Source organism: Ornithorhynchus anatinus, chromosome X2 (assembly GCF_004115215.2).
Source record: "Ornithorhynchus anatinus isolate Pmale09 chromosome X2, mOrnAna1.pri.v4, whole genome shotgun sequence".
Lineage (NCBI taxonomy): Eukaryota > Metazoa > Chordata > Mammalia > Monotremata > Ornithorhynchidae > Ornithorhynchus > Ornithorhynchus anatinus.
In genome coordinates, this window is record NC_041750.1 from 21,805,402 (window position 1) to 21,831,428 (window position 26,027).

Here is a 26,027-nt window from a genome sequence, read left to right on the forward strand (position 1 = left end):
TGTGGTTGGAGAGGGAGACAGAAGAAGTATAAAGGTAAAGACCCAGTTGGTGGAGGGGTGCATAACTGTGGGGACAGTTTGAATGTTTTAAGAACTTAGGCCAAAAAAAAGACATTTGATTCAAATAAAGCAGCCTCGCAAACGGCCACTCCCAGTCACTGTAGGGAAATAGCAATTGAAGTCAGGCTAAGACAGAAGATTTCATTATCTGTACTCACTGAATAACTTCAAGTGGGTAAAATGTTTGTGGGATATTTTGTAATTATTTTTAAGAGTTGGGCAAAGGGATCCTCAGTCCTTCCCCGGGAGGGAGGAAGTGGTTTGAGTTGGTACATTGACTCTGTATTAGATTTTTTAGCAGTTTACTACTTCTACTGGTATTACTCCCCTCTCGGGATCACACCTGGAGAGTTTCCGATACTCTACCAGTCTCGGCTACGGGAGGGAGAGTCAAGCCGAGGCATACCCATTCCATTCCTAGCTTGGGCAGTGGCTAGTGAGCGAAAGGCAATCCGCTACAAGTCAAAACTCACCTGTGCTGGGCAGCAGCGGCATGAGAGAGAGTCGAGGGCGGAGACTCGTTTATTGAGCGGAAGGAGGTGGTGGTGAACCACTTCCGTAGTTTTACCAAGAATGGTTGCAGATGGAGAGTGGGGCGTTCTGGGAGTCCGTGGAGTCCATGGAGTCACTATGGGTCGGAAATGACTCGACAGCATAAGACAAGTCAAGACTGGTAATAATTATAATAATGTTGGTATTTGTTAAGTGCTTACTATGTGCCCAGCACTGTTCTTATCGCTGGGGGAGATACAAGGTAATCAGGTTGTCCCACGTAGGGCTCCCGGTCTTCATCCCCATTTTACAGATGAGGGCACTGAGGCACAGAGAAATGAAGTGACTTGCCCAAGGTCCCAGAGCTGACATGCGGCGGAGCCGGGATTAGAACCCACGACCTCTGACTCCCAAGCCCTGGCTCTTTCCACTGAGCCACGCTGCTACTGCTGTTACTGGTAGCATTATTATTACTATTACTGTACAACAGTACAGTACCTCTACTATGACTACCATAGTACTAGTAGTATTTACTTAGCGTCTACTGTGTGCAAAATACTGTACTAAGCACTGGGGAAAAATCCACAGAGCTCGCAATCTAACAATAAGGAAGGACGAGGGCATAATGACAGACTCAGAAGGAAGGAGGAATGGTAAAAACACGGAATGAATATAAAAGACAAGGAGAACGATACGGAGGGAAAGAGCAGTGAGGTACTGTGGCTACAGGAGCAGAATTTCAGGCTCCTCACAGCTCCAAGTCCAAGTCACAACCAACCCTGGAGCCTTCGATAAAGGTTGAGATGACGTGCCTGCGGTAAGCCTCTTCATTCAGGGTACGGAATGGAATTGGCAACCGAAAAGGATTAATCAGTGTCTCCCCAAGCATCCCAGGAGGATTTACTCCCAGGGAGAGTCCTAGGCACCAAGGAGACACCTGGCTTACTGAACTGGTAAATTACAAGAATCTGCAAAACAATACGTCAACAAAAATATGGAGGGGAAGGGGTTAATGATTTATATTTGAGTAATATTTATTCATGAAAGGACACACCAGGATTCCCACGAGGAGAATCGAGGCTTCTAACTTGGCAGCAGTTTAAGCAAACAAGCCCAAAGTACAATATACAACGCAATGATTAACAGGAAACGGGGTAGCTGACACAGTGCAGGATTTCGGCGGGCCAGAGAAAAAGAAACTGTTGAAATCTATGACTGTGACTCCCTGGAAATAGCAACCTCTTTCACAAGTAGATTTTAATCACGAGACAGAGGAGAGCATATGAGCTTCAGCATCCGTGGACGACAGGCAGTTATCAGGTAGCAGCAAGGCACGGACTCGGAAAGGAATCAGCCGAACGGACCCAATTGAGCTGGATTTACAGCTCCGTTGATGGGATGTGGAAATGGGGCTCTGAAGTAAATGCAAGGCAGCGAAGAGGATCAGCAGTGTGAATCGACAACGGCAACTACAGAGGAGGCGCATGGAGTTCATGGACAAGAGTTGAAGGTATCTTCTCTTTGATAAACTAGACTGGGGTGATCCCCACGTTACTTTAGCTCATGTTTGAGGATGAGCTCGTGGAAGCAATGCCTTTTTGTCTTATCTGTTGCCATTGTGCTAATTTTTGTGCTAGCGTACAATATCCAGTTACAGAAGAAAAGAACCTTTCAGAAACTAATTGTGTCAAATATTTCTGTCTTAGCTGAAGTCTGTGATCAAATTCTAGAAGGAAAGATGTTTTTTTTAGAGGATAGTGCAATAAAAACTTTCTTCAGTGTACCAACTTGTAATGAATATCTGGTTCAGGGTCACTATATAACCAAGCCTCTGTCTGAAGAAGAAGCTGCATTTCCTCTGGCTTACATGATGGCCATCCACAAGGACTTTGAGACATTCGAGCGACTCTTCAGGGCCATCTATATGCCCCAGAATGTGTACTGTATTCACGTGGATGAGAAGGCCACAGTCAAATTTAAAGCTGCTGTGGAGAGATTACTGGAATGCTTCCCCAATGCCTTCCTGGCTTCCAAGCTGGAGCCGGTTGTCTACGCCGGAATATCCCGGCTGCAGGCCGACTTGAACTGCATGAGGGACCTCGCTGCCTCGGAGACACAGTGGAAGTACCTCATCAACACCTGTGGGCAAGATTTTCCCCTGAAGACCAACAGGGAGATCATTAAACACCTGAAAGGATTTAAAGGCAAGAACATCACCCCCGGAGTGCTACCTCCTGCCCACGCCATGGGAAGGACCAGATATATTCACAGGGAACACCTGGGCAGGGAGAGATCCTATATGATAAATACCCAGGCCCTGAAGCCCTCTCCTCCCCACAACCTCACCATTTACTTTGGCTCTGCCTATGTGGCTCTCACGAGGGAGTTTACTAACTTTGTTCTCCAAGACCCCCGAGCTGTCGACTTGCTTGTCTGGTCCAAAGACACCTACAGCCCAGATGAGCATTTCTGGGTGACCCTTAACAGGATTCCAGGTAGGTGTGGCTCCATGTTTAATTCTTGCTTATTTATGGATGGGAAACTTCCTGGGCAGAGCAAGAAAGCCAGCCCAAACTTTCTGTGGGACTAACTTGTCCATTTGTATATTCTGTCTCTGTTTTGATGCAGCCTGTTCGGGGAATGCAGGCATCTAGGATTATGTAGTGTTATTTCCTTTATTCATGACAAGTTTAAGTTAATCTAATAAAAATGCCCTCACTTCCAGTTGTGATTTGCATGTGAGAAGCAGTATGTTCTAGTAGAAGGAGCATAGGCCTGGGTGTCAAGACCTGGGTTCTAATCCTGGCTCAGCTGGTTGCCAATTGTGTGACCTTGGGCAGATCGCGTATATCTCTGTGCCTCAGCTTCTTCGTCTCTAAAATACAGATTCAGTGCTTGCTTTCCCTCTTCCTTAAACTGTGATTCCCTTGTGGGACAGGGAGTGTATCTGACCTGATTAACTTGTAACTACCCCAATTTAGAACAGTACCAGAGTAATAAATGCGAATGGAGCTGTGCCTAGACAACTGTAGAGAAGCTCAATGAGTATTTACTGTTTTGCTTTGGCTGAGGTGAGGAAACAGCTCTAGGAAAAAGGAAAGCTTGGATTGATATGCAGATTAAGTTGAATTCGAGTTAAAGACCTGTTTAAAACATTAGCAGTATAAACGTAGCTGATCCTCAATATTCAGACCCTTTGAGAAGCATGTCAGGACTAAGACCACTTCCTGATTTCAACTAGTTCTACTAGACAGAAATGCAGTACCACACACACACACACACACACACACAGAGATTCCCCTGGAGCTTTACATGAGAAAATGAGAATTTATGGAAACTGAGATAAGAGTACTTCCCTTAGCTTCTACTGCCTCCATTAAAGCACTTTCTTGGCATTAGCTGAGGGTAAAAAGCTATTTCGGACAGCTACCATGTCTAGAGTACTGTTTGGAATGCAGGATACTGGCCTCTGCATCATCTGTGGTCAGAATTCTGCTCTGGCACTCTCCTTTTTATTTCTTTATTTTTTTTCATCTTCCACTGTGTTTTTAGTTATAAGGCGGTAACCTATACCTTCCTACCAACCTCTCTTCTTCCTTCCCCCTCCACCAAAGGTGTTTCAAGGATAAAGGAGTTGGTACATCTAAACTATTTTGAGCACCTTCTTAGTAAATTGCTCTTGAAACTCCAAGTAGCTTTATTTTTCTCCCACTGGTGATTTGGGTACAAGGTATTTAGGCATTGAAGCTATGCTGGGTGGGACCTGTGACGAGGAGGAACAACACCAGAATACCCAAACAGCCGCTCCTTGGAAAGCTGAAATAGGGGAACCAAAAGCAAGAGGGGCAGAGGACGAGGTTCAAGAATGTGGTAAAATGAAGCCTCAGATAATACAACAACCCAGCTGAAAATTGGGAATCACCTGCCTAGGCCCATCAGTACTGTGGCAATTGTTACCAAGAAAGGAGTGACTCTCTGAACAAAAGCCTTATAAGGAATGAGAAGCAAGGAAGCAAGAGAACACACAGAAAGGACAACTGTATGTTTGCAATTTCAATCCATTTTTCCGAAGTACTTATTGTGGTAATAATAATTATGGCATTTGTTAGGCATTTACTATGTGCGAAGCACTGTTCTAAGCACTGGGGAGGATACAAGGTGATCAGGTTGTCCCATGTGGGGCTCACAGTCTTCATCCCCAATTTACAGATGAGGTAACTGAGGCACAGAGAAGTTAAATGACTTCCCCAAATTCACACAACTGACAAGCGGCTGAATGGGGACCTTGAACCCATGACCTCTGACTCCGAAGCCTGTGCTCTTTCCACTGAGCCACGCTGCTTCTCTAAGTGTTACGGACTGCTTGGGAGAATACAATAGGGCTGGTAGGCAGAGTCACTGGAGAAGCTGCGGGCTACATAGTAAGTGCTTAACAAATACCATAAAAATAAATCCCTGCCCTCCTGGATCTTAAAATCTAAGACCTGACCTCTCTGTGAGCACTCATCTAGAGAGATCACCATTGCGACAATATTTCTGCCACATCACCTTCGGGCACCACTCTCCCACCCCCACGTGTTATTGTTAATTCCCTTTGGAAACTGGACTAAACTCCTCCTCATCATCATCTTTAGGGAGAAAAGATGCCAATGCAACTCCATAGCACTTACGTATGTCTGACTGTCCTTCTAAAGGGTGAGAATATCTACCAACTTCATTGTGCAGTTCTCTGCACACAGTAAGGACTCAGATTTCATTCATTCAATTGTTTTTAGCAATTACTATGTGCAGAGCATTCATTCATTCAATAGTATTTATTGAGCACTTACTATGTGCAGAGCACTGTACTAAGCGCTTGGAATGTACAAGTCGGCAACAGATAGAGACAGTCCCTACCCTTTGACGGGCTTACGGTCTAATCGGGGGAGACGGGCAGACAGGAACAATGGCAATAAATAGAGTCAAGGGGAAGAACATCTCATAAAAAAATGGCAAATAAATAGAATCAGGGTGATGTACATCTCATTAAACAAAATAATCACAAAGGGTGATGAAGATATATACAGTCGAGTGGACGAGTACAGTGCTGAGGGGGTGGGATGGGAGAGGGGGAGGATGAGAGGGAAAGGGGGGAGAAGAGGAGCTGGGCAGAGGTGAAGGTGGGGGTAGAGGGAGCAGAGGGAAAAAGCGGGGAGCTCAGTTTGGGAAGGCCTCTTGGAGGAAGTGAGCTTTTAAGTAGGGATTTGAAGAGGGGAAGAGAATTAGATTGTCTGAGGTGAGGAGGGAGGGCATTCCAGGACCGGGGAGGACGTGGCCCAGGGGTCAACGGCGGGATAGGCGAGACCGAGGGACGGTGAGGAGGTGGGCGGCGGAGGAGCGGAGCGTGCGGGATGGGCGGTAGAAAGAGAGAAGGGAGGAGAGGTAGGAAGGGGCAAGGTGATCGACAGCCTTGAAGCCTAGAGTGAGGAGTTTTTTTGTTTTGAGCGGAAGTTGATAGGCAACCACTGGAGGTGTTTAAGAAGGGGAGTGACATGCCCGGGTCGTTTCTGCAGGAAGATGAGCTGGGCAGTGGAGTGAAGAATAGACTGGAGTGGGGCGAGAGAGGAGGAAGGGAGATCAGAGAGGAGGCTGACACAGTAGTCTAGTCGGGATATAACGAGAGCCTGTAGCAGTAAGGTAGCCTAAGCACTGGGGAGAGTACACTATAACAGACACATTCCCTGCCCACAGTGAGCACTGATTGAATAATGACTTCAGATCTTCAATGTAGTTCCATCTTTTCAGAATTATTGCCAAGAGCCCAGGAATACCAAATTTGGACATAGAAGAAAGTAGGAGCAGTATGGCTTAGTGGAAATAGCATGGATCTGGGAGTCAGAGGACCTGGGTTCTAATTCTAGTTCCACTACATGCCTTACTGTATGTGACCTTAAGTGACTTAGCTCACCTCTGTCTCAGTTTCCTCATCTGTAAAAGGGGGATTCAATCCCTTTTCTCCCTACTATTTAGACTGTGAGCACCACGTGGGACAGAGATTATCTGGTAGGATAAATGTTTAAGTATCCCAGCACTTAGAATGGTGCTTAATAAACATCACTATTATTAGAGCTGTCTAAATATTAATGTCAGATCTCTCATTTGTTACCTGCATTTTTCATGTGCAGTCTAGAAACACACTGTTGAATGGTCATCCATCAATGTTATTGATTGAGCATATACTGTAGCAAATGCTTGGGAAAGGTATAGTGCAATAGAGTTGGTATACATGATCCCTGGCCTCAAGGGGTTTACAGTCTAGTGGGGAAGAGAGGCACTTAAAATCAATTGCAGGTAGGGGAAATGGCAGAGTATAAGGATGTGTCTGTAAATGTGGGGTAAGCATCAATGTGCTTAAGTGGTACAGACCTAAGTGCATAGGCATCACTGAGGGGAGGGTAAAAAGGGTGGGGGAAATGAGTCAGTCAGGGAAGGCCTCTTGGAGGAGATATGATTTTAGGAGGACTTAGAAGTTGGGGAGAGTGGTGATCTGTTGGATATGAACAAGGAGGGTATTGCAGGTTAGAGGCAAGAATTTCTCCTTGATGTTTTCCATTTGTGTGAGATGCTCAATGGTCTCCTTTCTGTTCCGTAAGCAGGAGAATAGCACTCCTTGACTTTTAACATCCTCTTTAACTTGACAAGTTTCTGTCTCAAAAGTGACTGAGTTATTCAGAGACTTACTGGTGCAAAGAAAAATCGAGTGCAAGAAAGGATTTATAAGTAGATTCTCCTCTTGCTCTGTCCTTGTTGAGTTCATTTTTATAGGTTTTTGAAAGCTGATTTTTATTCTAAATGCCTTGGTGAGTGCTTGGTTTTTTAAAAGTATTCCATATTAACCTTAACTATAAGAACACAGAACTGTAATATCTAGAAACTTAATCAGATTTTAGTGCTTACTGTGTGCAGAAGACTGTGTTAAGTGCTTGGGGAAAGTACAATATAAGAGTAGTTAGACACAGAATCTCAACAATCTGCTTAGGGAGTGTAATATCTTTTCGGTGGTCACCATGAGTGTTTAAAATAAAACATCTTCATTCACTCATCCTAAAATAGTAAAATTTGGGTTAGTGCAAAGTGAAGATAATTCAAATAATTTTGGGGGAAATTCATGAGAGAAAATTACTCAACTGAAATAACCAAGTAACTGAGGTGAGAGGAGGTGTTTTGCTTAAATGATCTAGATAATTGCCTCAATTTAACACTTCACTAACTGGTAGATCTGGTGCAGTCAGGAATTGTCTACCAACTGTAAAGTTCTCTATCAAAGTTTAGTAAATCTTCCTTCCCAAGCCCTGTCGTCTTCCTGACTTCCCTATCACTGTGAATGGTTCGACCATTCTGCCCGTCTCTCAAGCCCACAACCTGGTGTCATCCTTGACTCGGCTCTCTCATTCACCCCACACATCCAATCCGTCACCGAGACCTGCCGGTCTCACCTTTATAATATCGCCAAGATCTTCCCTTTCCTCTCCACCCAAACAGCTATCTTACTGGTATGGGCTCTCATAATATCCCAGCTGGATTATTGTGTCAGCCTTCTCTCTGATCTCCCTTCCTCCTGTCTCTCCCTGCTCCAGTCTATTCTTCATTCCGCTGCCCGGCTCATCTTCCTGCAGAAACGCTCTGGGCATGTCACTCCCCTTCTTAAAAACCTCCAGTGGTTGCCCATCGACCTCCGCACGAAACAAAAACTTCTCACTCTAGGCTTCAAGGCTGTCCATCACCTTGCCCCCTCCTACCTCTCCTCCCTTCTCTCTATTGCCCACCCCGTAGGCTCCGCTCCTCTGCCGCCCACCTCCTCACCGTCCCCTGTTCTCGTCTATCCCGCCGTCTACCCCTGGCCCATGTCCTCCCGCTGTCCTGGAATGCCCTCCCTCCTCACCTCTGCCAAACTAATTCTCTTCCCCTCTTCAAAGCCCTGCTGAGAGCTCACCTCCTCCAAGAGGCCTTCCCAGACTGAGCTTCCCCTTTTCCCTCTGCCCCCCACCTCCCCTCAGTTAAGCCCCCTTTCCCCCACTTTCCCTCCGCTCCTCCCCCTCTCCCTTCCCCTCCCCTCCGCACTGTGCTCATCTGATCATTTGTATATATTTTTATTACCTTATTTATTTCGTTAATGAGATGTACTTCCCCTTGATTCTTTTTATTGCTATTGTTGTTGTCTGTCTCCCCTGATTAGACTGTAAGCCTGTCAATGGGCAGGGATTGTCTCTATTGCTGAATTGTACATTCCAAGCGCTTAGTACAGTGCTCTGCACATAGTAAGCGCTCAATAAATACTATTGAATGAATGAATGAAGTTCTCTGCAGACATTAAGTGCTTAATCTATTCCATTGATTGATCTAGTTTGAGCCATATTGCCCCCAGGTTCTTCTTTAAAGAAGTTTAAGTGCTTAGGGAAGTAACTGAGCTCAGCTCTCTCAGTGCCTAAATTACTGTCCACTCTCCCCTAATGTGAGCATTGCGTTCTTGTGAAACCCCACCTTAAGGAAAACTTGCACTAGAGTATTTTAATGCCATGAACGAGGGCACCGGTGTTCTTCTGTAACTTGGAACTCTAGATCAAAATAGGTTCACATTGTCAGACAAACATACTGTAACTCTGTGATCTCGTTGGTTATAATAATAATAATAATGTTGGTATTTGTTAAGTGCTTACTATGTGCCGAGCACTGTTCTAAGCGCTGGGGTAGACACAGGGGAATCAGGATGTCCCACGTGGGGCTCACAGTCTTAATCCCCATTTTACAGATGAGGTCACTGAGGCACAGAGAAGTTAAGTGACTTGCCCACAGTCACACAGCTGACAAGTGGCAGAGCTGGGATTCGAACTCATGACCTCTGACTCCAAAGCCCGTGCTCTTTCCACTGAGCCACGCTGCTTATAGCACTTAGTATGTTCCAAGTAGTGGGTTATCTACAAATCAGCCCAATCAAAGTCCCTATCCCACATGGGGCTCATCTAAGAGGGAAGGAGAAAAGGTATTTAATCCTCAATTTCTTCATCTGCATGATGGGGCACAGAGAAGTGTAATGACTTATCCAGGGTCATCCAGCAGGTAAGTAGCAGTGCTGGGGTTGGAACCCAAGTCTCTTGACTTCCAATCCTCAGCTCTTAACATTAGGTCTCACAGCTCCTCCTAAGGATCCTTGAAGAGAATCGTTGCTCGGATGTGACTCATTTTGCTTCCATAGTGCATTATGGTTTTGATCTTAGAGGAAATGGAATCTAAAACAGGAAGTGTAAAATACTTATTTCCTAAAGGTGGAGACTCCATTGAGTGGAAACAATGAGTTGTTAAACCATGAGTCCCATGAGGGACAAGGATAGTTTCCAACCAGATTACGTGCCCCAGCGCTTAAGTCAGTGTTTGGCACAAAGAAAGCACTTAAATATTTATTCTTCTTCTTCTTATTATTATTATCATGTCTTTATGGCATGTGTGTTCTGGAGGAACATTACAAGAGTGTGGGCCTGTTGAACCCAGATATGCCTACTAGGACCCATTCATTTTCAAAATGTGTATTGTCTACTGAACTTTTAGGCATTTCCTTCCAAAACTTTTTTCATGGTTTTTCAATAGGCATTAACATGCCCAACCCAATTAAGAGCCACCAGATGGCTAGGTTCCATTTCCTTGTGAGAAATGGCCAACCTTTATTTCTAGTAATTCTAATTAGAATCCCTTGGATTAACTCTATCAATAATCAGCCTACCCTCACATTATCTTTGTGAGATGGCTAATTAGTAAGGGAACTGTTCCTAGCCACAAAATAATAACTGTGGTATTTTGTTAAGCACTTACTATGTGCCAGGCACTGTACTAAGCACTGGAGTGAATATCAGCTATTCAGTTTGGTCAGTCTTAATCCTCATTTTGCTGGTGAGGTATCTGAGGCAAAGAGAAGTGATGCCCTAGGTCACACAGCTGCAACTGGCAGAGCTGGGATTAGAACCCTAGTCCTTCTGACTCCCAGGCCTGTGATCTATCCACTAATCCATGCTGCTTCTCCACAGACCTAAGCAGTATTGAAGAAAAGCCCCATTTCAAAACATCAGCCATATTCCCATCCCTAGACGTGAAGTCGTGGTGGTTTTGCTGCAAGTGATGCTGTAGTTTATTGACTCACCTCTTAGTGGCTTAGTGGCTGTTACCTTGCCACCACACTGAAGCTTTTAAGTATGGAGATGATGATGATTATTTTGGTGCTTGCTATGTGCCAAGCCCTGTTCTAAGTGCTGGAGTAGATACAAGTTAATCAGGTTGGACACAGTCCTTGTGCCACGTGGAGCTCACACTTAGTCCTTATTTTACAGATGAGGTAATGGAGGCCCAGGGAAGCGAAGTGACTTGCCCAAGGTCACACAGCAGACATGGCGGAGCTGGGATTGGAACCCAGGTCCTTCGGACACACAGGCCTGTGCTCTATCCACTGTCACCTGATTCCCGATTGGTTCGTGGGCATGAGGACCTTAATGGCTCCGATGATCAAATATTTAATTTCTGTTTCCATCTGCTAGAAGGGAAAAATACTGGGCACATAGTTTTCCTACTGTTAAACTTATCTTGGATGATTGGCTTTGGTTTTCTATTGCTCAAGCAGAAATGACTATTAACCCATTATCAAAACCCTTCTAAAAATCATATCTTCCCAAAGAGACATTCCCTGACCTCTCATCTTCCCTACAGTATTCACTCTCCTGGACTGTTAATGCACTTGGGTCTATACCCCTTAAACACTTTGATCCTCACCCCAGCCCCACAGCACTTAGGTTTATAGCCTTAAATTCTGCAGCTTCCTTTATCTATAATCCATTGCAGATTGTAAACTCTTTAAGGACAGGGATTGTCTACCAAATCTATTGCACTTCAAGTGGTCAGTCCAGTGCTCCGCAATCGATCAATCTTATCCGAGCATTTAGGTTGTGCCAGAGAGCTGTACTAAGTGCTTGGGAAAGTATAACAAAGTAGTATAATACAAAGTATAATACAAAGTAAATGCTTAATAAATGACATTGGTTGCCCTCAGTATGCTAAATCAGTGGAAGGCAGTCACTGACCTAGGTATTACTTCCCCCTCAATCTGACAACACCAGCCAGTAGAAATAGGGAACAGGGTTAGGAGGCGGGGAAAAGCCCTGTCTGTGGTCACTAAGGAGATCAACTGACGTCTTTGAGCGTTAATGGACTCTGGGCTAAGTCTAGGCCTTTGTGCCATATTCCCTTGGTCAGCAAACTAATCCTCTCAGTCATGTGAGTTGTATTTGAGAGGCAGGATCGCCTAGTGGAAAGTGCACAGGGCTGGACGTCAGAAGACCTAGGTGGGGAGAGTAATTATCAGATACGATGAGGGCGAGTGTTCCAGACCATAGGCAGGACACGGGCGAGAGGTCGTCGGCGAGCTAGACGAGATCGAGACTGAGCCCCGTGTGGGACAGGGACTGTTTCCAACCTGATTATCTTGTATCTGCACCAGCACTTAGTATAATGTAGGCGGGGATCGTGTCAATAACTGTTATATCAAACTTTCCCAAGCGCTTAGTACAGTGCTCTGCACACTGTAAGTACTCAATATATACCACTGATGAATAATAAGGTGAATGAAAGAAAGGGAAAATGGAAGAGAGGGAGACAGAACCGTCTGGCTGTCCAGGGCCCCAAGCCTGAACGGGACTTGCCACTTTCCGAGAGGTGCCTCCTCTCCCCACCCCGCCATCACCCTTGAGCACGGATAACTACCTGAAGCAGGATTGTGCTGGGATCTCTGCCACGTGGAGCAGAGTCTCTAGTCCTTCAGCAGCCCCAGTTCTTGTGGTAGTGTCCCTAAGCTAAGCATAGACAGAGCCAACTACAACTTCTCTTCTCTCTTCCTCTTTTCTCACAGTAGGAAACATCCATGGCTAAGACCTTAAATGGATGGGAGGAATCCAGTGGTTATACATGAATTAGCCAATGACTGGTTCTTACTGAGTTCCTACTGTGTGCAGAGCATTCATTCATTCAATAGTATTTATTGAGGGCTTACTATGTGCAGAGCACTGTACTAAGCGCTTGGAATGTACAATTCGGCAACAGATAGAGACAATCCCTGGCCAATGACGGGCTCACAATCTAATCGGGGGAAACAGATGGACAAAAACAAGACAACATAATCACGATAAATAGAATCAAGGGGATGTACACCTCATTAAAATAAGGAAAAAAATATATACAAATGAGCACAGTGCTGAGGGGAGGGGAAGGAGCAGAGGGAAAGGGGGCTTAGCTGAGGGAAGGGGAAGGGTTGGGGGAGCAGAGAGGGAGCAGAGGGAAAGGGGTCTCAGTCTGGGAAGGCCTCTTGGAGGAGGTGAGCTCTCAGTAGGGCTTTGAAGCACTGTACTGGGTGCTTGGAAAAGTTCAATAAAAGTGAAACACATGATCCCTGCTCTTGAAGAGCCTAAACCAATGAAAGGGATGCAGTTTGCTTGAGATATTGTAAGCCTTTAGGTCATGAAATAGTTGTAGTTTGGGAGAAGGATGAGTTGCATAAAATGAGATTACAGATAGATACTGTGTTTGTCCCGGTACACACACACAATTCCTCATACTCAGTTTTTCTATTTGCAAAATGGTTATAAAAACACCCAATTGACAAAAATGTCTTGAGAACATATATGTGGGTTACTTGCCCAGAGTCACGAAGGAAAGCCACAAGAGTTGGGACTAGAACTTATATTTGGCTCTAGAGCTTATATTCAAAACTCCAGACTGGTGTAATTTTCATCAGTTCTTGGTAAATAGTCTATTATCGTTCTGTGGCTGTGGAATAATTAACCATCTCACAAAGATGATGTGAGGGTTGGCTAATTTTTGATAGAGTTAATTCACAGGGTAGTTTGTTCCTTCTCACAAGGAAATGGAATCTGGTCACCTGGTGGCTCTAAATTGGGTTGGGCAAGTTAACATCTATTAAACCACCAAAGGAAGTTATAATTTGCAGGAAATGCCTTAGAAACAGGAGGGATATGGGCAAAACATCAGGGGTGAGATAGATGAAATCAAGGTATAGTATGAAGGATGGCAAAGGAGTGCAATGTGTGGGCTGGGTTATAGTAGGAGATCTGGTGAGGTAGAAGGGGAAAGGTGATTAAGTGTTTTAAAGCCCACGATGAGGAGCTTCTGTTTGCGGAGGTGGATGGGCAACCCCTGGAGACTCTGGAGGAGTGGTGAAACATGGCCTAAACATTTTTGTAGAAAAATGATCCAGGCAGCAGAGAGAGTATGGAGTGGAAAGAGACAGGAGACAGGAAGGTCATCAAGGACACTGATAGAGTAATCAAGATGGGATAGGATAAGTGCTTGGACTGAGGTAACAGTTTAGATGGAGAGGAAAGGGTGGATTTTAGCGACACTGTGAAAGTCAAACTGACAGGATTTAGTAATGGATTGAATAACGGAGAGGATGTGGGAAATATTACAGAGGAAGTGTCTGTGTGTTCCCCCCCCTCCCTTCCTTGCTTCCCCCCGACCCCGTTCCCCACCCCCAAATGGGGCAGACTGGAAACCTTGCTGAATATCACACTCATAAGATGACTTGAGTGTATTCACACTCAGAACTTGGTATACTCTCTAAGTTCTTTGAGGAAGGGATCCTGTCTACCAACTCTATTGTACCAAGTACTTAGTATAATACTTTGCACACAGTAGGAGCTCAAATACTATTGACTGACATTTGGATGTATATTTATAATAGCTCATGGGCAATGCATGTTGTCCAAGAGGTCTTCCCTGACTAAACTCTTTCTCCCCTACTCCCTTTCCTTTCTGTGTCACCTATGCTCTTGGATCTGTACTCTTTAGGTACTTCATATTCACCCCACGGCACTCTGTGCATTTTGATCATTCATATCAATGTCTGTCTCCTGCCTCTAGACTGAAGTCCTGTGGGCAGGGAATGTCCGCCAACTCCGTTGAATTGGTCTCTCCCAACTGTTTAGTGTGGTGCACACAGTAAGTACACTTGGGGAATGTATAGTGAATATGCAAACACTTTTCAGGTTTCTACTCCAAGAACCCTGAAAGTCCAGTCAGTTCTCACACTATGGTTAGTCATTGCAGTTCTGGGGCTGGGGATTATGAGATCCTAAAGAATTCAAAGTCCAAAACTAAATGGCTAAATGCCAACTGAATGCTCCCTCTTCTAGACTACTTAAGCTGTTAAAAAAAAAAAAAACACAAAAAAACCCCATAACCAAACTTAGTACAAATACTTGGGGCCTCCAATAGTTCATTTCCATTCAGAAAATGCTATGCTACTTCCTACTGCTTTTTTTCTTGCTTTCTTTCTTTTGGCCAGTTATCTGGCCATGACTGAACCTGCCCTCCAATCTCATGTTTACTCAGTTGTTCCTTTTTTTAAAGCCATTGGTCTGGAACATAGTCAAAGATCTTTTAAAAATCTAAATATATTTCCTCTGGTTCCCCTTCATCTGCATTCTTAATGAGCCTTTAAAAGGACTTCTGATTCATGATTTTCCTTGTAGGAGTTAGGTGGCTTTCCACTCCAGACTTGTTTTTCCAAGGGTTCACTGATCCTAAACTTTATTGTACATGGAGCTAATTTTTCTGGGATAGAAATGAGCTTTCCTGGCCTATAAATCCCTTGGAAGTTTTTTTTTTAATATATGGGAATTTCCCTGGTGATCCACCAGTCTGCTGGTGTAGTAACTATGTAACGATCAATCAATGCTATTTGCTGAGTACTGTACTAAGCACTTGGGAGAGTAATATAACAAAGTTGGAATTGATGATCAAAAGCCAGCTGAACTAATCATAATTGTAGTATTGAAATATTTATTATATGCCTTACTCTGAGCTAAGTGCTGGGGACAATACAACATAAACAGATCGGAAGTAGTTCCTGTCCCACATAGGACTCACAGTCAAAGTAATCTATCTGATTACTTGAACAGTAGGGTTTTGTACTTGGCTGGCATGGAAGGGAAAAATGTCACTTCTACTATGAAAGAACAACTCAGAACAAGCCAAACCTCCATGCGAAAGATCCGGAGAACTTATGAATTTTGACAAATCTCTGAGATTTGAATCTGTTCCTGTTGAATCGTGAAGGTTAACCAGATCACTCTTGAGCACATATCAACTGCATGGGTTGATGCTTGGAGAGAGACTTGTTTTCTTTCCACTCTGGTGTTCCCCTCTTCTGCTTGAGCAGAGCCTTGTTATTCACCTCCACAAGAAGGTGTGCCACTGGAGAGTTATGGCAAGGCACGCACAATCAGCCGTTTAGCCAGGTGCACTGTGTGCCGACTTTGTGAAATCCAGTACCTTCTCCTCTCCCCTACAGGGTGCATTGCCCATTCTTCGCCCCACTGCCCTGGCAGCTGGTTGTTCAGGAAGGCAACCGAATGGATGAATGATTGCACTGATCATTTTCATGAGAAGTGCTGTTATTTCTAGAATCTCAAACCTTGGGCTGGAAGGGAGGGGAGGAAGGTAGAAGGGATTAACTGAGATGAAAAGTGGAGAAAATATGAAGGAATGCATCTGGTTACCAATTTAGCAATTAAATGCTCACCCCAGCCCCGTAGCACATAGAGTATAAACTATTTTTATACTCCTTTTTTTTCCCCTAACATTTCAATACCTGTCTTCCCATGTAGACTGTAAGCTCCTTGTGGGCAGGGATCGCATCCATCAACTCTGTTCTAGTGTACTAGTGCTTAGTAGAATACTTTCCACATAATGGTCAAATACCATTGATCTGGTGTCCAAGTGGAATTTAGAGTGTGTTCCTGTGTTCTGTAAAATTGCCTGTGTTGAACAAAAAAATAGAGGTTGGTTATCGGTCCTAAGAGGGGCCTATAAAGAGACAAATTATTGTACTACAACAACCAAAAGTTTAAATCATTCCTTAGATAATCCAATTTGTTACTGGGACTCTTGAATGAAGATTCATGAGAACACATAGCATTTCATAAAGTCCAGCTATTGCAAAACTGTATTTCAGCATCTTTAAATAATTGACAACTGCCTGTTGGAAGGAAGCTCTCTTGTGTAGAAATGAAGCATCTGAAATCCTATTTTTACACATCTTTATACCTGTGTTTTCAGTTTTATTTTGAAAAAGCTTCCCATCGTAGAATTTTTGTGCACTATATATCTGGCTTGCTGGGGTATTAGGGGGAAAGCTGAATGTAAATGGAAGATTATTAGTGCCATTCAGTGTTCTCTATCTAGAGAAATTGCTGCAGTCTGTTAGATGACTAGCAGGAAACAACATGCCTGCAGAAAACATGATTTGCATTTTTGCCATCCACTGTATTCGAGTGGTTACCATAAGAGAGGAAGAAAAGACATTGCATCTGAAAGAAGACTGTATAATAGGGTGCACGGTTACATCATCTAGAGGAAAACAGCTTGCAGACACAAAGAGGGAGTCGGAAAAAAGGCTTGGCTTAGCAACCTGCTACTGGGATTCAGACAAAGAAGGTAGGAGAGAAGCTGAGTGAGAGAGCAACAGTTACTAATGCCAGCAAAGGGAAATCACACCATCGCCTTCTCCATGGCAGAAGAGGCAGCTGTACACAACATCATTTCCACTTTTCAACAAAAGTAAGTTTTGGGAGAAGATAATGACTGTCTAAAATGTGTACTCCCTTTTAAAAATGCCTTCACAGATGCACTGTTTTTTGGTAGTTACTGTTTGTACTGGAATCACTTTTCTAGTGATCTTCAATTTCAGTTTTGGAGATAGCTTTCAGAGATCCAGTGTAACAGATACGTCTGGTTTATCTAAAGTCTGCAAATTAGTTTTCGAAGGGAAATTGTCATTCCTGTGGGAAAATAGTCTCACGATATCACCTGACAAATCTTCTTGTGATAAATATCTGATTCAAAGTCACTATATAACCAAGCCTCTGTCTGAGGAAGAAGCTGCATTTCCTCTGGCCTATATGATGGCCATCCACAAGGACTTTGAAACCTTCGAGAGACTCTTCAGGGCCATTTATATGCCCCAGAACGTGTACTGTGTCCACGTCGACGAGAAGGCTGCGGTCGAATTTAAAACAGCTGTGGAGAAATTACTGGACTGCTTCCCCAATGCCTTTGTGGCTTCCAAGCTGGAGCCGGTTGTCTATGCCGGAATATCCCGGCTGCAGGCCGACTTGAACTGCATGAGGGACCTCGCTGCCTCGGAGACACAGTGGAAGTACCTCATCAACACCTGTGGGCAAGATTTCCCCCTGAAGACGAACAGGGAGATCATTCGACACCTGAAAAGATTTAAAGGCAAGAACATCACCCCAGGGGTGCTACCTCCTGCCCATGCTGTGGGAAGGACGAGATATGTTCACAGGGAATACTTGGGTCAGGAGCGCTCCTATGTAATAAACACCCAGGTCCTGAAGAGCTCTCCCCCACACAACCTGACCATCTACTTCGGCTCAGCTTACGTGGCTCTCACAAGGGAGTTTACCAACTTTATTTTCCAAGACCCCCGGGCTGTTGACTTGCTTCTGTGGTCTAAGGACACTTACAGCCCAGATGAGCATTTCTGGGTGACCCTCAACAGGATTTCAGGTATGTGTGGCTCTGCCTTTGATTCCTAAGGGCAGGACCAGCTCTGAGGAATCCTTGATTAGATAATGTAGATTTTTTTGGAAAATCCAAAAAACATTCCCTTCTGGATTAGACTACAGAGGTATTGAAAATTAGGGACCTAAAAGCAGCTTCTCTGCTGAGGGCTTGAGTCAACTTAGTGTTTGCCAATTCTCAAAGGTAGAGTTTTATTTCCTACAGATACTTTGTTAATGCTTTTTGAAATGTTGACATGAAGTAAATCCACCAATATCCTACCCAACGCTTCCTGAAGTGATGGGTGGAGGAACATTAAGCCCTTAATTGGTCATGCCCTACACTTCTTTAAAAAATCAAGCACTGAGGGCTGCATTTCACCAGGAAGTGAGGTGATATTTCTCCAGTTCTCATCAGTAATCTTCCACGTTGCCTCACTGGATTTGTTTTGACTGAAGGAATACTTTTGTGTTAGTGAAAGAACTAGAAACCTTCATTATAACGAGAGAAAAGCAACCCTAGTTGGGTCATTGAGGTCTGTCTAATAGCTACGGCAAAGGGTAAAATCACCTCCTTCCAGCAGAGCAGGCAAATTCCTGAGACTCCTTCCATGGCTGGGCTTCTGGGGTTGTTTACTAGTGATGTCACTAGAGATCATCCAAGTTAGATCAGTTATATTTGAGTGTTTACTATATGCAAAGCACTGTACTAAGTGCTTGGGAGAGTACAAGACATATTCCCTGCTCACAGTGAGCTTTCAGTCTAGAGGGGGAGACAGTCATAAATATAAGTAATTAAAATTACAGATATGTGTGTGTGTATATACATATATATATATATATAATATGCACATGTATGCTCTCTTTATTCTGTGGGGATGAATAAAGAGAGCAAGTCAGGGTGACAGAGAAGGGTAGAGAGAAGGAAAGGAGGGCATAGTCAGCAAAGGCCTCTTGGAGGTGTCCCTTCAGTAAGGCTTAGAAGTGGGGACCGTAACTGTCTGTTGGTTATGAAGAGGGAGAGCAGAGGCAGAATGTAGGTGAGAGTTTGGTGGTGAGTTGGACAAGATCGAGGTACAGTGAGAAGATTAGCACTAGAGGAGCCAAGTGCATGGACTGAGTGGTAGAAAGAGCTTAGTGAGGAAGGAGCGGGCAAGGTGACTGAGTGTTCTAGAGCTGATAGTAAAGAGCTTCTGTTTGTGGAGGTGGATTGGCAACCATTGGAGGTGCTTGAGGAGTGGGGAAACATGGCCTGAACGTTTTGGTAGAAAAATGATCTGGATAGCGTGAAGTATGGCCTGGAGTGGGGAGAGACAGGAGGCAGGGAGGCCAGCAAGGAGGCTGATACAGTAACTAAAGTGGGATAGGATAAATGCTTGGGTTAACATGGTAACTGTTTGGATGGAGAGGAAGGGGTGGATCTTAGCAGTGTTATGAAGGTGGAACTGACAGGATTTAGTGATTTAATATATGGGTTGAATGAGAGAGAGGAGTCAAGGAATACCCTAAGACTGGAAGGACTGTGGTGACATCTACAGTGATGGGGAAAGTCAGGGGGAGGACAGGGTTTGGGTGGGAAGAAAAGGAATTCTATTAAACATGTTTGAGGTGACAGCAGGACATCCAAGTAGAGATGTCTTGAAGGCAGGAGGAAATGCAAGACTGCTGAGAGGGAGAGGGGGCTAGAGATGTAGATTTGGGAATCATCTGCATAGAGGTGGTGGTTTTAAAGCCATGTGAGTGAATGAGTTCTCCAAAGAAGTGGGTGTAGATGGAGAATAGAAGGGGACTCAGAACTAGGGCCACTCACAGTGAGGGGGTGAGAGGTAAAGGAGGAGCTCACGAAAGACTGAGAATGAGCCACCAGAGAGATAGGAGAACCAGGAGAGGACCGGTATCAGTGAAGCCAAGGTAGATGTCAGCTGAGGGGGAAGTGCCAGTCCACAGCCAGGCCAACACTGGAAGAGTCAAATGTGTGGTTTACTCAACACGTAACCAGACAAATGCCCTAATGCCCTCTGGGTTGTCTGATCTTGTCAGGCAGGAGTGATTAGGCTATGGGTTAGGGACTCCAATTCTGTCCTTTTAGTCTCCGTATCTGGTGTCAGAATCAGTTAAAAAGTGACTCATGCCTCAAAAGGAGTTTCTCCTACCCCTTTCCTCCTTCCCCTTTTATTTATTTTTTTCCTCCCTCCACTCTTTTCTTTCCCTGCCACTCCCCTCCAAACTTCTCTCACCAGCACTCTTCCTTTCCATCAGCACCAGATCCAGTTTTCTTAGATTCTCAGTTTGCATCATCCTCCTCATTTAAAACAGGGGTTGGCAATCTTTTTTTCATAGGAGACTTGGCAATCTTTTTTGCATGAGACATGTGCTTGATACAGTGCACTGAGCTTAGTAAATGCCATTCCAACCTATTACAAAATGAAACCTGGGAGCAGTTGGTGAACAAAGAGCTATACAACTAATGGCCACCCTCCCATGTAATATTATTACACCACACAACACCTTATATCATGGAACCAGGCAGCTGCCTCCTAAGAGCTGCAGCTACCAGGGGGATGAAAAGTGGGGAGAGAGGTGGGGTTGGGGTGGTGGGGAGCAGCATAATGGGCCAGTACTGACAGTGGGACACAGGGCCTTTCCTTAGCCCAGGATCCACGCTTAGCTCAAAGGAGGACCAGAGCTAAAGGCTGCTGACTACTGATCTAAAGAATTGTTGAGTGCTTGCCTTGTGCCCAGTACTAAACTCAGGACTTAAGGAACGTACAGAAACGAGACCCAGCTTCAGAGCCTCCAGTGCTTGCAGAAGAACCTGGGTTCTAATCCCAGATCTGCCACTTGTTCATTGCGTGACCTGGGGCAAGTCACTTCTCTGTGCCTCAGTTACCTCCTCTGTAAAATGAGGATCGAGACTGTGAACCCCACAAGGGTCCGGGACTGTGTCCAACCCGAATAACTTGTTTCTACCCCAGCGCTTACAGCAGTTCCTGGCACATAGTAAGTAAGTGCTTAACAAATACTATTATTCTGAATTATTAGAACATAAACTAAAGGAGGGTAAAGAGAGTTAAGTTCAATGTCATTCCAGTATAAATCTATCCTGATCCCAGAGGGGGCTATCTTTCATCAATTCACTTTGTTCAGTAGGTAGGTCACTGCATCATTTAGGCTTCTTGGCATGGTTCCAAGCTAGCCTTTTATTTCCAGAATGGTTTTTAATCACCCTGGCTCCTCTATTTTTAATGTCTAGCTTTGTAATGAACAATTGCTTCTACAAACAGAGTCTCTGCTTTCCCAGTCAAAGTCCATCTTGCTAGCAAGTAGTTTCACCTGTGGCTCCTACTCCTCCCTTAGGGGGAAAACACACATCTCTCAACAAAGCTAGGAAAACCATATACAAACAGCACTTCTCTTCAACAGTCCATCAGAGGAAATTGTTAATTTCTGGACACTAAAATTTCAATAAGTTTCTCAATTACTTTAAGATTTAAAACAAGTCGATTATTTTTTATAGTTAGTGTTACTCATTTATCAAAACACTTTTCTCATTCAACCTACTCAAGACATTTTTTTTTTTTAAAGTACAAGGTTAAAATTGCCCTTCCCAATAACACAGCAGTTTTGTTTCCTCTTCAGAAAGCAGTTTCACCTGAGCTGTGTGCTCAACTCCATGTTCCAAATTTTGGGGGCTGTGTGTGTACAAACATATATTTAAAATTAATGGCAGAGCACACCAAAGGCTACTTTATTAATAGTCTACTTTATTAATCTTCTAGCAGAAAGTCTGGTCTGTAGCCCGGCCCTGACAGTAGTCTTATCAATTCGGACTCTGTTGTGATGGATCTTTTTCTCCCCCATTGCCTTGTGGTTCCAGGCTCTCAGGCCCAGTCTTCTAATCTCACCAGCTTCCTTCCCCTCCTTCTCAGCTACTCCTTTTCCTCCCTTTCCCCTCCTCCTCAATTTAGCTTCTGTTCTGCCAGCAGCACTTGGAACTCCCACGGCCAAGTAATCCTAATCAACTGTAGTTTGGGAGCCATCTGCGAAGCTCGGTGGATATGAATCAGGCTGTGTGTATCCACCTATCAGGTCAGCTCTTCTTGTCCATTTAACATAACATACTTATTAACTGCTCTGCCTTTGGCCTAATTCTTGTAACTAAAAAACAGGGCTATTATAGGGGGAAATAAGTATAGCAGTAGGGGTAGCAGAAGAAAGAGAGGAGGTGAGGGGGGGAGAAGGAGGAAAGGGAAAGTAAGAGAGCAAGTGAGTCTGCATCTTGTAATCTTACTGCACTTTCCCAAGAGCTGCATACAAAAGGCAGTCGGTGAGTTAACCCCTTTAACTTCCTCTTCCTCTTTTAGAGGAAGCTCTGTTCACATCTGGTCAACCACTGCTCTCCCATCTTCAAAACCCTATTCAAATCATATCTATAGTACTTCCCTGATTAATTTCTCACCTCCCCATCTGATTTCCAACCCTATTACTGCACTTATCCCTAATTTAGGGACTCACAACTACCTCTTCCATAGCAGAGCATTTATGGACAGATCTTTAAATTGTTACTTACTACATAATAACAACTGTGGCATTGACATGCTTACCGTGTCCCAAGTATTGTGCTAAAATACAGGATAATCAGTTTGGGTAGCCTCCCTGTCTCCCTTGGGACTCAGTCTAAGGGGGAAGAAAAGACATTAAATCTTCATTTTACAGATGAGAAAACTGAGGTACAGAAGTTGTAACATCCAAAATCATATGGTAGGTGGTAAAGTGGGATTAAAACCGAGGCTCCTGTTTCCCAGTCCTGTGCTCTTCACATTCTGGACTAGTAAAGGGAAAGTTAGGATGTAATTCATTTTAGTGCCTATCTCCCTTGCTGGATTCTAAGCTCTTGGAGGGCAGGGACTGTTTACCAACTTCATTGTATTTTACTCTCCCAAGCACTGAGTACAGTGTTCTGCATCCAGTAGGCACTCAAGTACTATTGATTGAAGATTGCCTCTGTCACCTCTCTAGCTATACAATAGTCCAATCAAATGCCAAGGAGTGAGTGGGATAGTCGCTGCCAAGGGAGAGGCGGAGGGGCACCGGTGGTAGGGAGTAATAACTGGAGAAGCAATCAGAGAAGCAGCATGGCCTAGTGGAAGGAGCACAGGTCTGTGAGTCAGATGACCTGGGTTCTAATTGTAACTCCACCACTTGTCTGCTGTGTGATCTTTGGCAAACTGCTTAACTTCTCTGTGCCTGCTTCCTTATTTGTAAAATGGGGATTCAGTGCCTGTTCTCCCTTCTACTTAAACTGTGTATGTCCCATGTGGGATGGGAACTGGACTGCCCTCTAGACTAAGTTTTGTGGGCAGGGATTGTCTACCAGCTTTATTGTACGCTCCCAAGTGCTTAGTACAGTTCTCAGTCCACTGAGTACTCAATAAATACCATTTATTGAGTATCCCTAGCACTGAGTACAGGGATTGGCCCATGGTGCTTAGCATATGCTATTATTAGTGTTATCGTTGTTATCGAGAAGAAAAATCAATCAGTCAAACATATTGAGAACTTCAGAGCACAGTACTAAAGTGGTTGGGAGAATACAATGAAAAAGAGTTGGTAGACATATTACTTGCCCACAAGAAGCTTACAGCACAGAGGGGGAGACAGGCATTAAAATTATGGATATGTACATAAGTGCTGTGGGGCTGAAGGTGGGTTAAATAAAGGGTACAAATCCAAAGGCATGGAAGCAGGCTGAATCCATGGCATTGTCTGTCCACCTTGCTACTCTCCTGGCTGGTCTTTTAATGATCTCACTAGTCATATCCAAACACTGCATTAATCCTCATGAAAAGGGGAAAAAAAAACCCTCTTTCTAGTTCCGAGATGTGATAACTGCTTCTCTTGAGAGAACTCGATTGTGCCATTTCTGTGAGCTCCTAATTGACGTGGAGCTGAGGACAAGGGACTGAAGAGGAAGCAGGAAACTTTCCTGGGAGTGACATTTCTCAGAACTCACTGGCCTACATTTCCCAGAGTTACAGCCTGGGAACTATACTTCCTAGAAGACAAATCTATTGATTCAAAGACTGAGCCCCATGTGGGACTGGGACTCTGTCTGGCCTGGTTATCTTGTATCTACCCCAGTGATTAATACAGTACTTGGCACATAAGTGCTTAAAAACACCCATTAGTAGTATTTTTCCACAGCCAGCAGGGAATGAGAGCTGAGTTGCCCAATTTAATGAATGGTATTTACTGAGCACTGACTGTGTGCAGAGCACTGTATTAATTGCTTGGGTGAGTACAAGCCAATAAAATAGGCGGATATGATCCTTTGCCTCAGACTTTACAATCTAGTGTTACCAGTGCACCTCATTAGCCGGCTTTCCTGGCTCTCTCTTCTCTTCCTGTTTGGTGCTTGCTCTCAGCTCCTAGGGTTTCGGAAATACCCGCAGGTACCAAAGATTTCTCTCAGGCCCCTTTCCTAACAGCCCAGCTCTCTCCAAGGCCAGAAGGAAAAAGAACTGGAGGCCTGTGTTTGAGATCATGGAAGGGGGGTGGCCTAGTAGAAATCAGTGGTATTTGGTGAGTGGCACTTACTCTGTGCAGAGCATTGGGAGGGTACACTACTACAGAACTAGCAGTTACTTTCCCTGCCCATAACAAGCCTACAGTCTAAAAGGGGGGACGGACATTAATATGAATAAATAATTATAGAAAATTTAAAATATGTACACAAGTGCTGTGGGCATGAGGCAAATATCAAATGTCCAGAGGTCACAGATCCAAGCGTATAGATGACGCAGAGGGAGAGTGAGCTGGGGAAAAGAGGGTTTAATCTGTGAAGGGAGATAGAATGGACAAGGACCTGGGAATCAAGGGACCTGGGTTCTAATTTCAGTTCCACCACAAGCTTACTATATGACCCAGAGGAAGTCACTTGACTTCACTGTGCCTCAGTTTTCTCATCTGTAAAGTGGGAATTCAATGATTGTTCTCCCTCCCCTTTAGATTGTGACCCCAGTGGAGGACAGAGATTGGGTCCAGTGTGCTAATCTTCTGTATATTACTATGTTATATATATTGCTATGTGCAGAGTAAGTAGTTAACAAATACTACAATTATTATTATCATGAGCCAAGGCATCTCAAAGAGTGGAAAGTCCCACAGTTAAGGCAAGCAGAGAGAAAGAAAAGTCTGAGAAGCCCCTGTGCCTCCTTTACCATGAGATTCCCTCCCAGCCTGTACAGCCTAAGATCCCAAAGCAGGGTTTCATTCCCCCTCCTATGCTTCCCCTCACTCCCATGCAAAGGGAGCCAGCCATGAAAGGATGAGGTATTTTTTTGTTGTTGTTGGGTTTTTGTTTTTTTTTTTTTTAAAAGAAAGTTCTGGATAGGGGTTACTTTGATGTTGCAGTGCCAGTCTGATGCGAGGAAGATTTGCCTACTTCAGTTGATTTAAAATATGGGACAAAGGGTAGCCCATATTTGATTTCACTTGGGATATTTTAGGAAAATTTGGCCCCAAATAGGGCCAACTATGAGATCTCTGGACTATTCCTTTACTTTGTGTCCAGTCAAACTCATCTGAAAGGTTTATGAATTCATCTCCTCAGCCAGAGGCAGAAGAACACAGACTCTTCTAGGCAGCACACTTAGAAACATAAAATAAAAAAAAACTATTTGATGTTCATATTTAAGTTATGATAAGCCAACATTGTATAATCCACAAACAAACCATGTTTAACTTGGATGCCCTTTTCAACAGCTACAAGCAGAACAAAGATTTAAAAAATAGAATACAAAGTTTTGGCAGCAGGTACTAAGGATCTTGCCCTGGGGGAACTCCTTAGCCATAAAGAGCCAC

The 26,027-nt window shown here is 44.2% G+C and overlaps 1 protein-coding gene and 1 non-coding gene across 4 annotated transcripts in view; both read left to right on the forward strand.

The window, feature by feature from the left end:
• Window positions 1-385: 385 nt before the first annotated feature.
• On the forward strand, window positions 386-523 carry LOC114807474. Its single transcript, XR_003755535.1, has one exon. It is a non-coding gene; the product is annotated as a small nucleolar RNA SNORA7 (small nucleolar RNA).
• An 890-nt stretch (window positions 524-1,413) lies between these two features.
• LOC100084006 (N-acetyllactosaminide beta-1,6-N-acetylglucosaminyl-transferase-like) overlaps window positions 1,414-26,027 on the forward strand; it is a 54,085-nt gene continuing 29,471 nt past the window's right edge. Inside the window, exons 1-2 of one of the 3 annotated variants that reach the window (XM_029052901.2) lie at window positions 1,415-2,062; window positions 2,363-3,047. In XM_029052901.2, coding sequence (XP_028908734.1) covers window positions 1,976-2,062; window positions 2,363-3,047 — 772 coding nt within the window. In that variant the 5' untranslated portion in view covers window positions 1,415-1,975. Of the gene's footprint in view, window positions 3,048-16,502; window positions 18,172-26,027 lie in introns of those variants that run through there. The other 2 variants (XM_029052899.2, XM_039910477.1) reach the window with 2 other exon arrangements.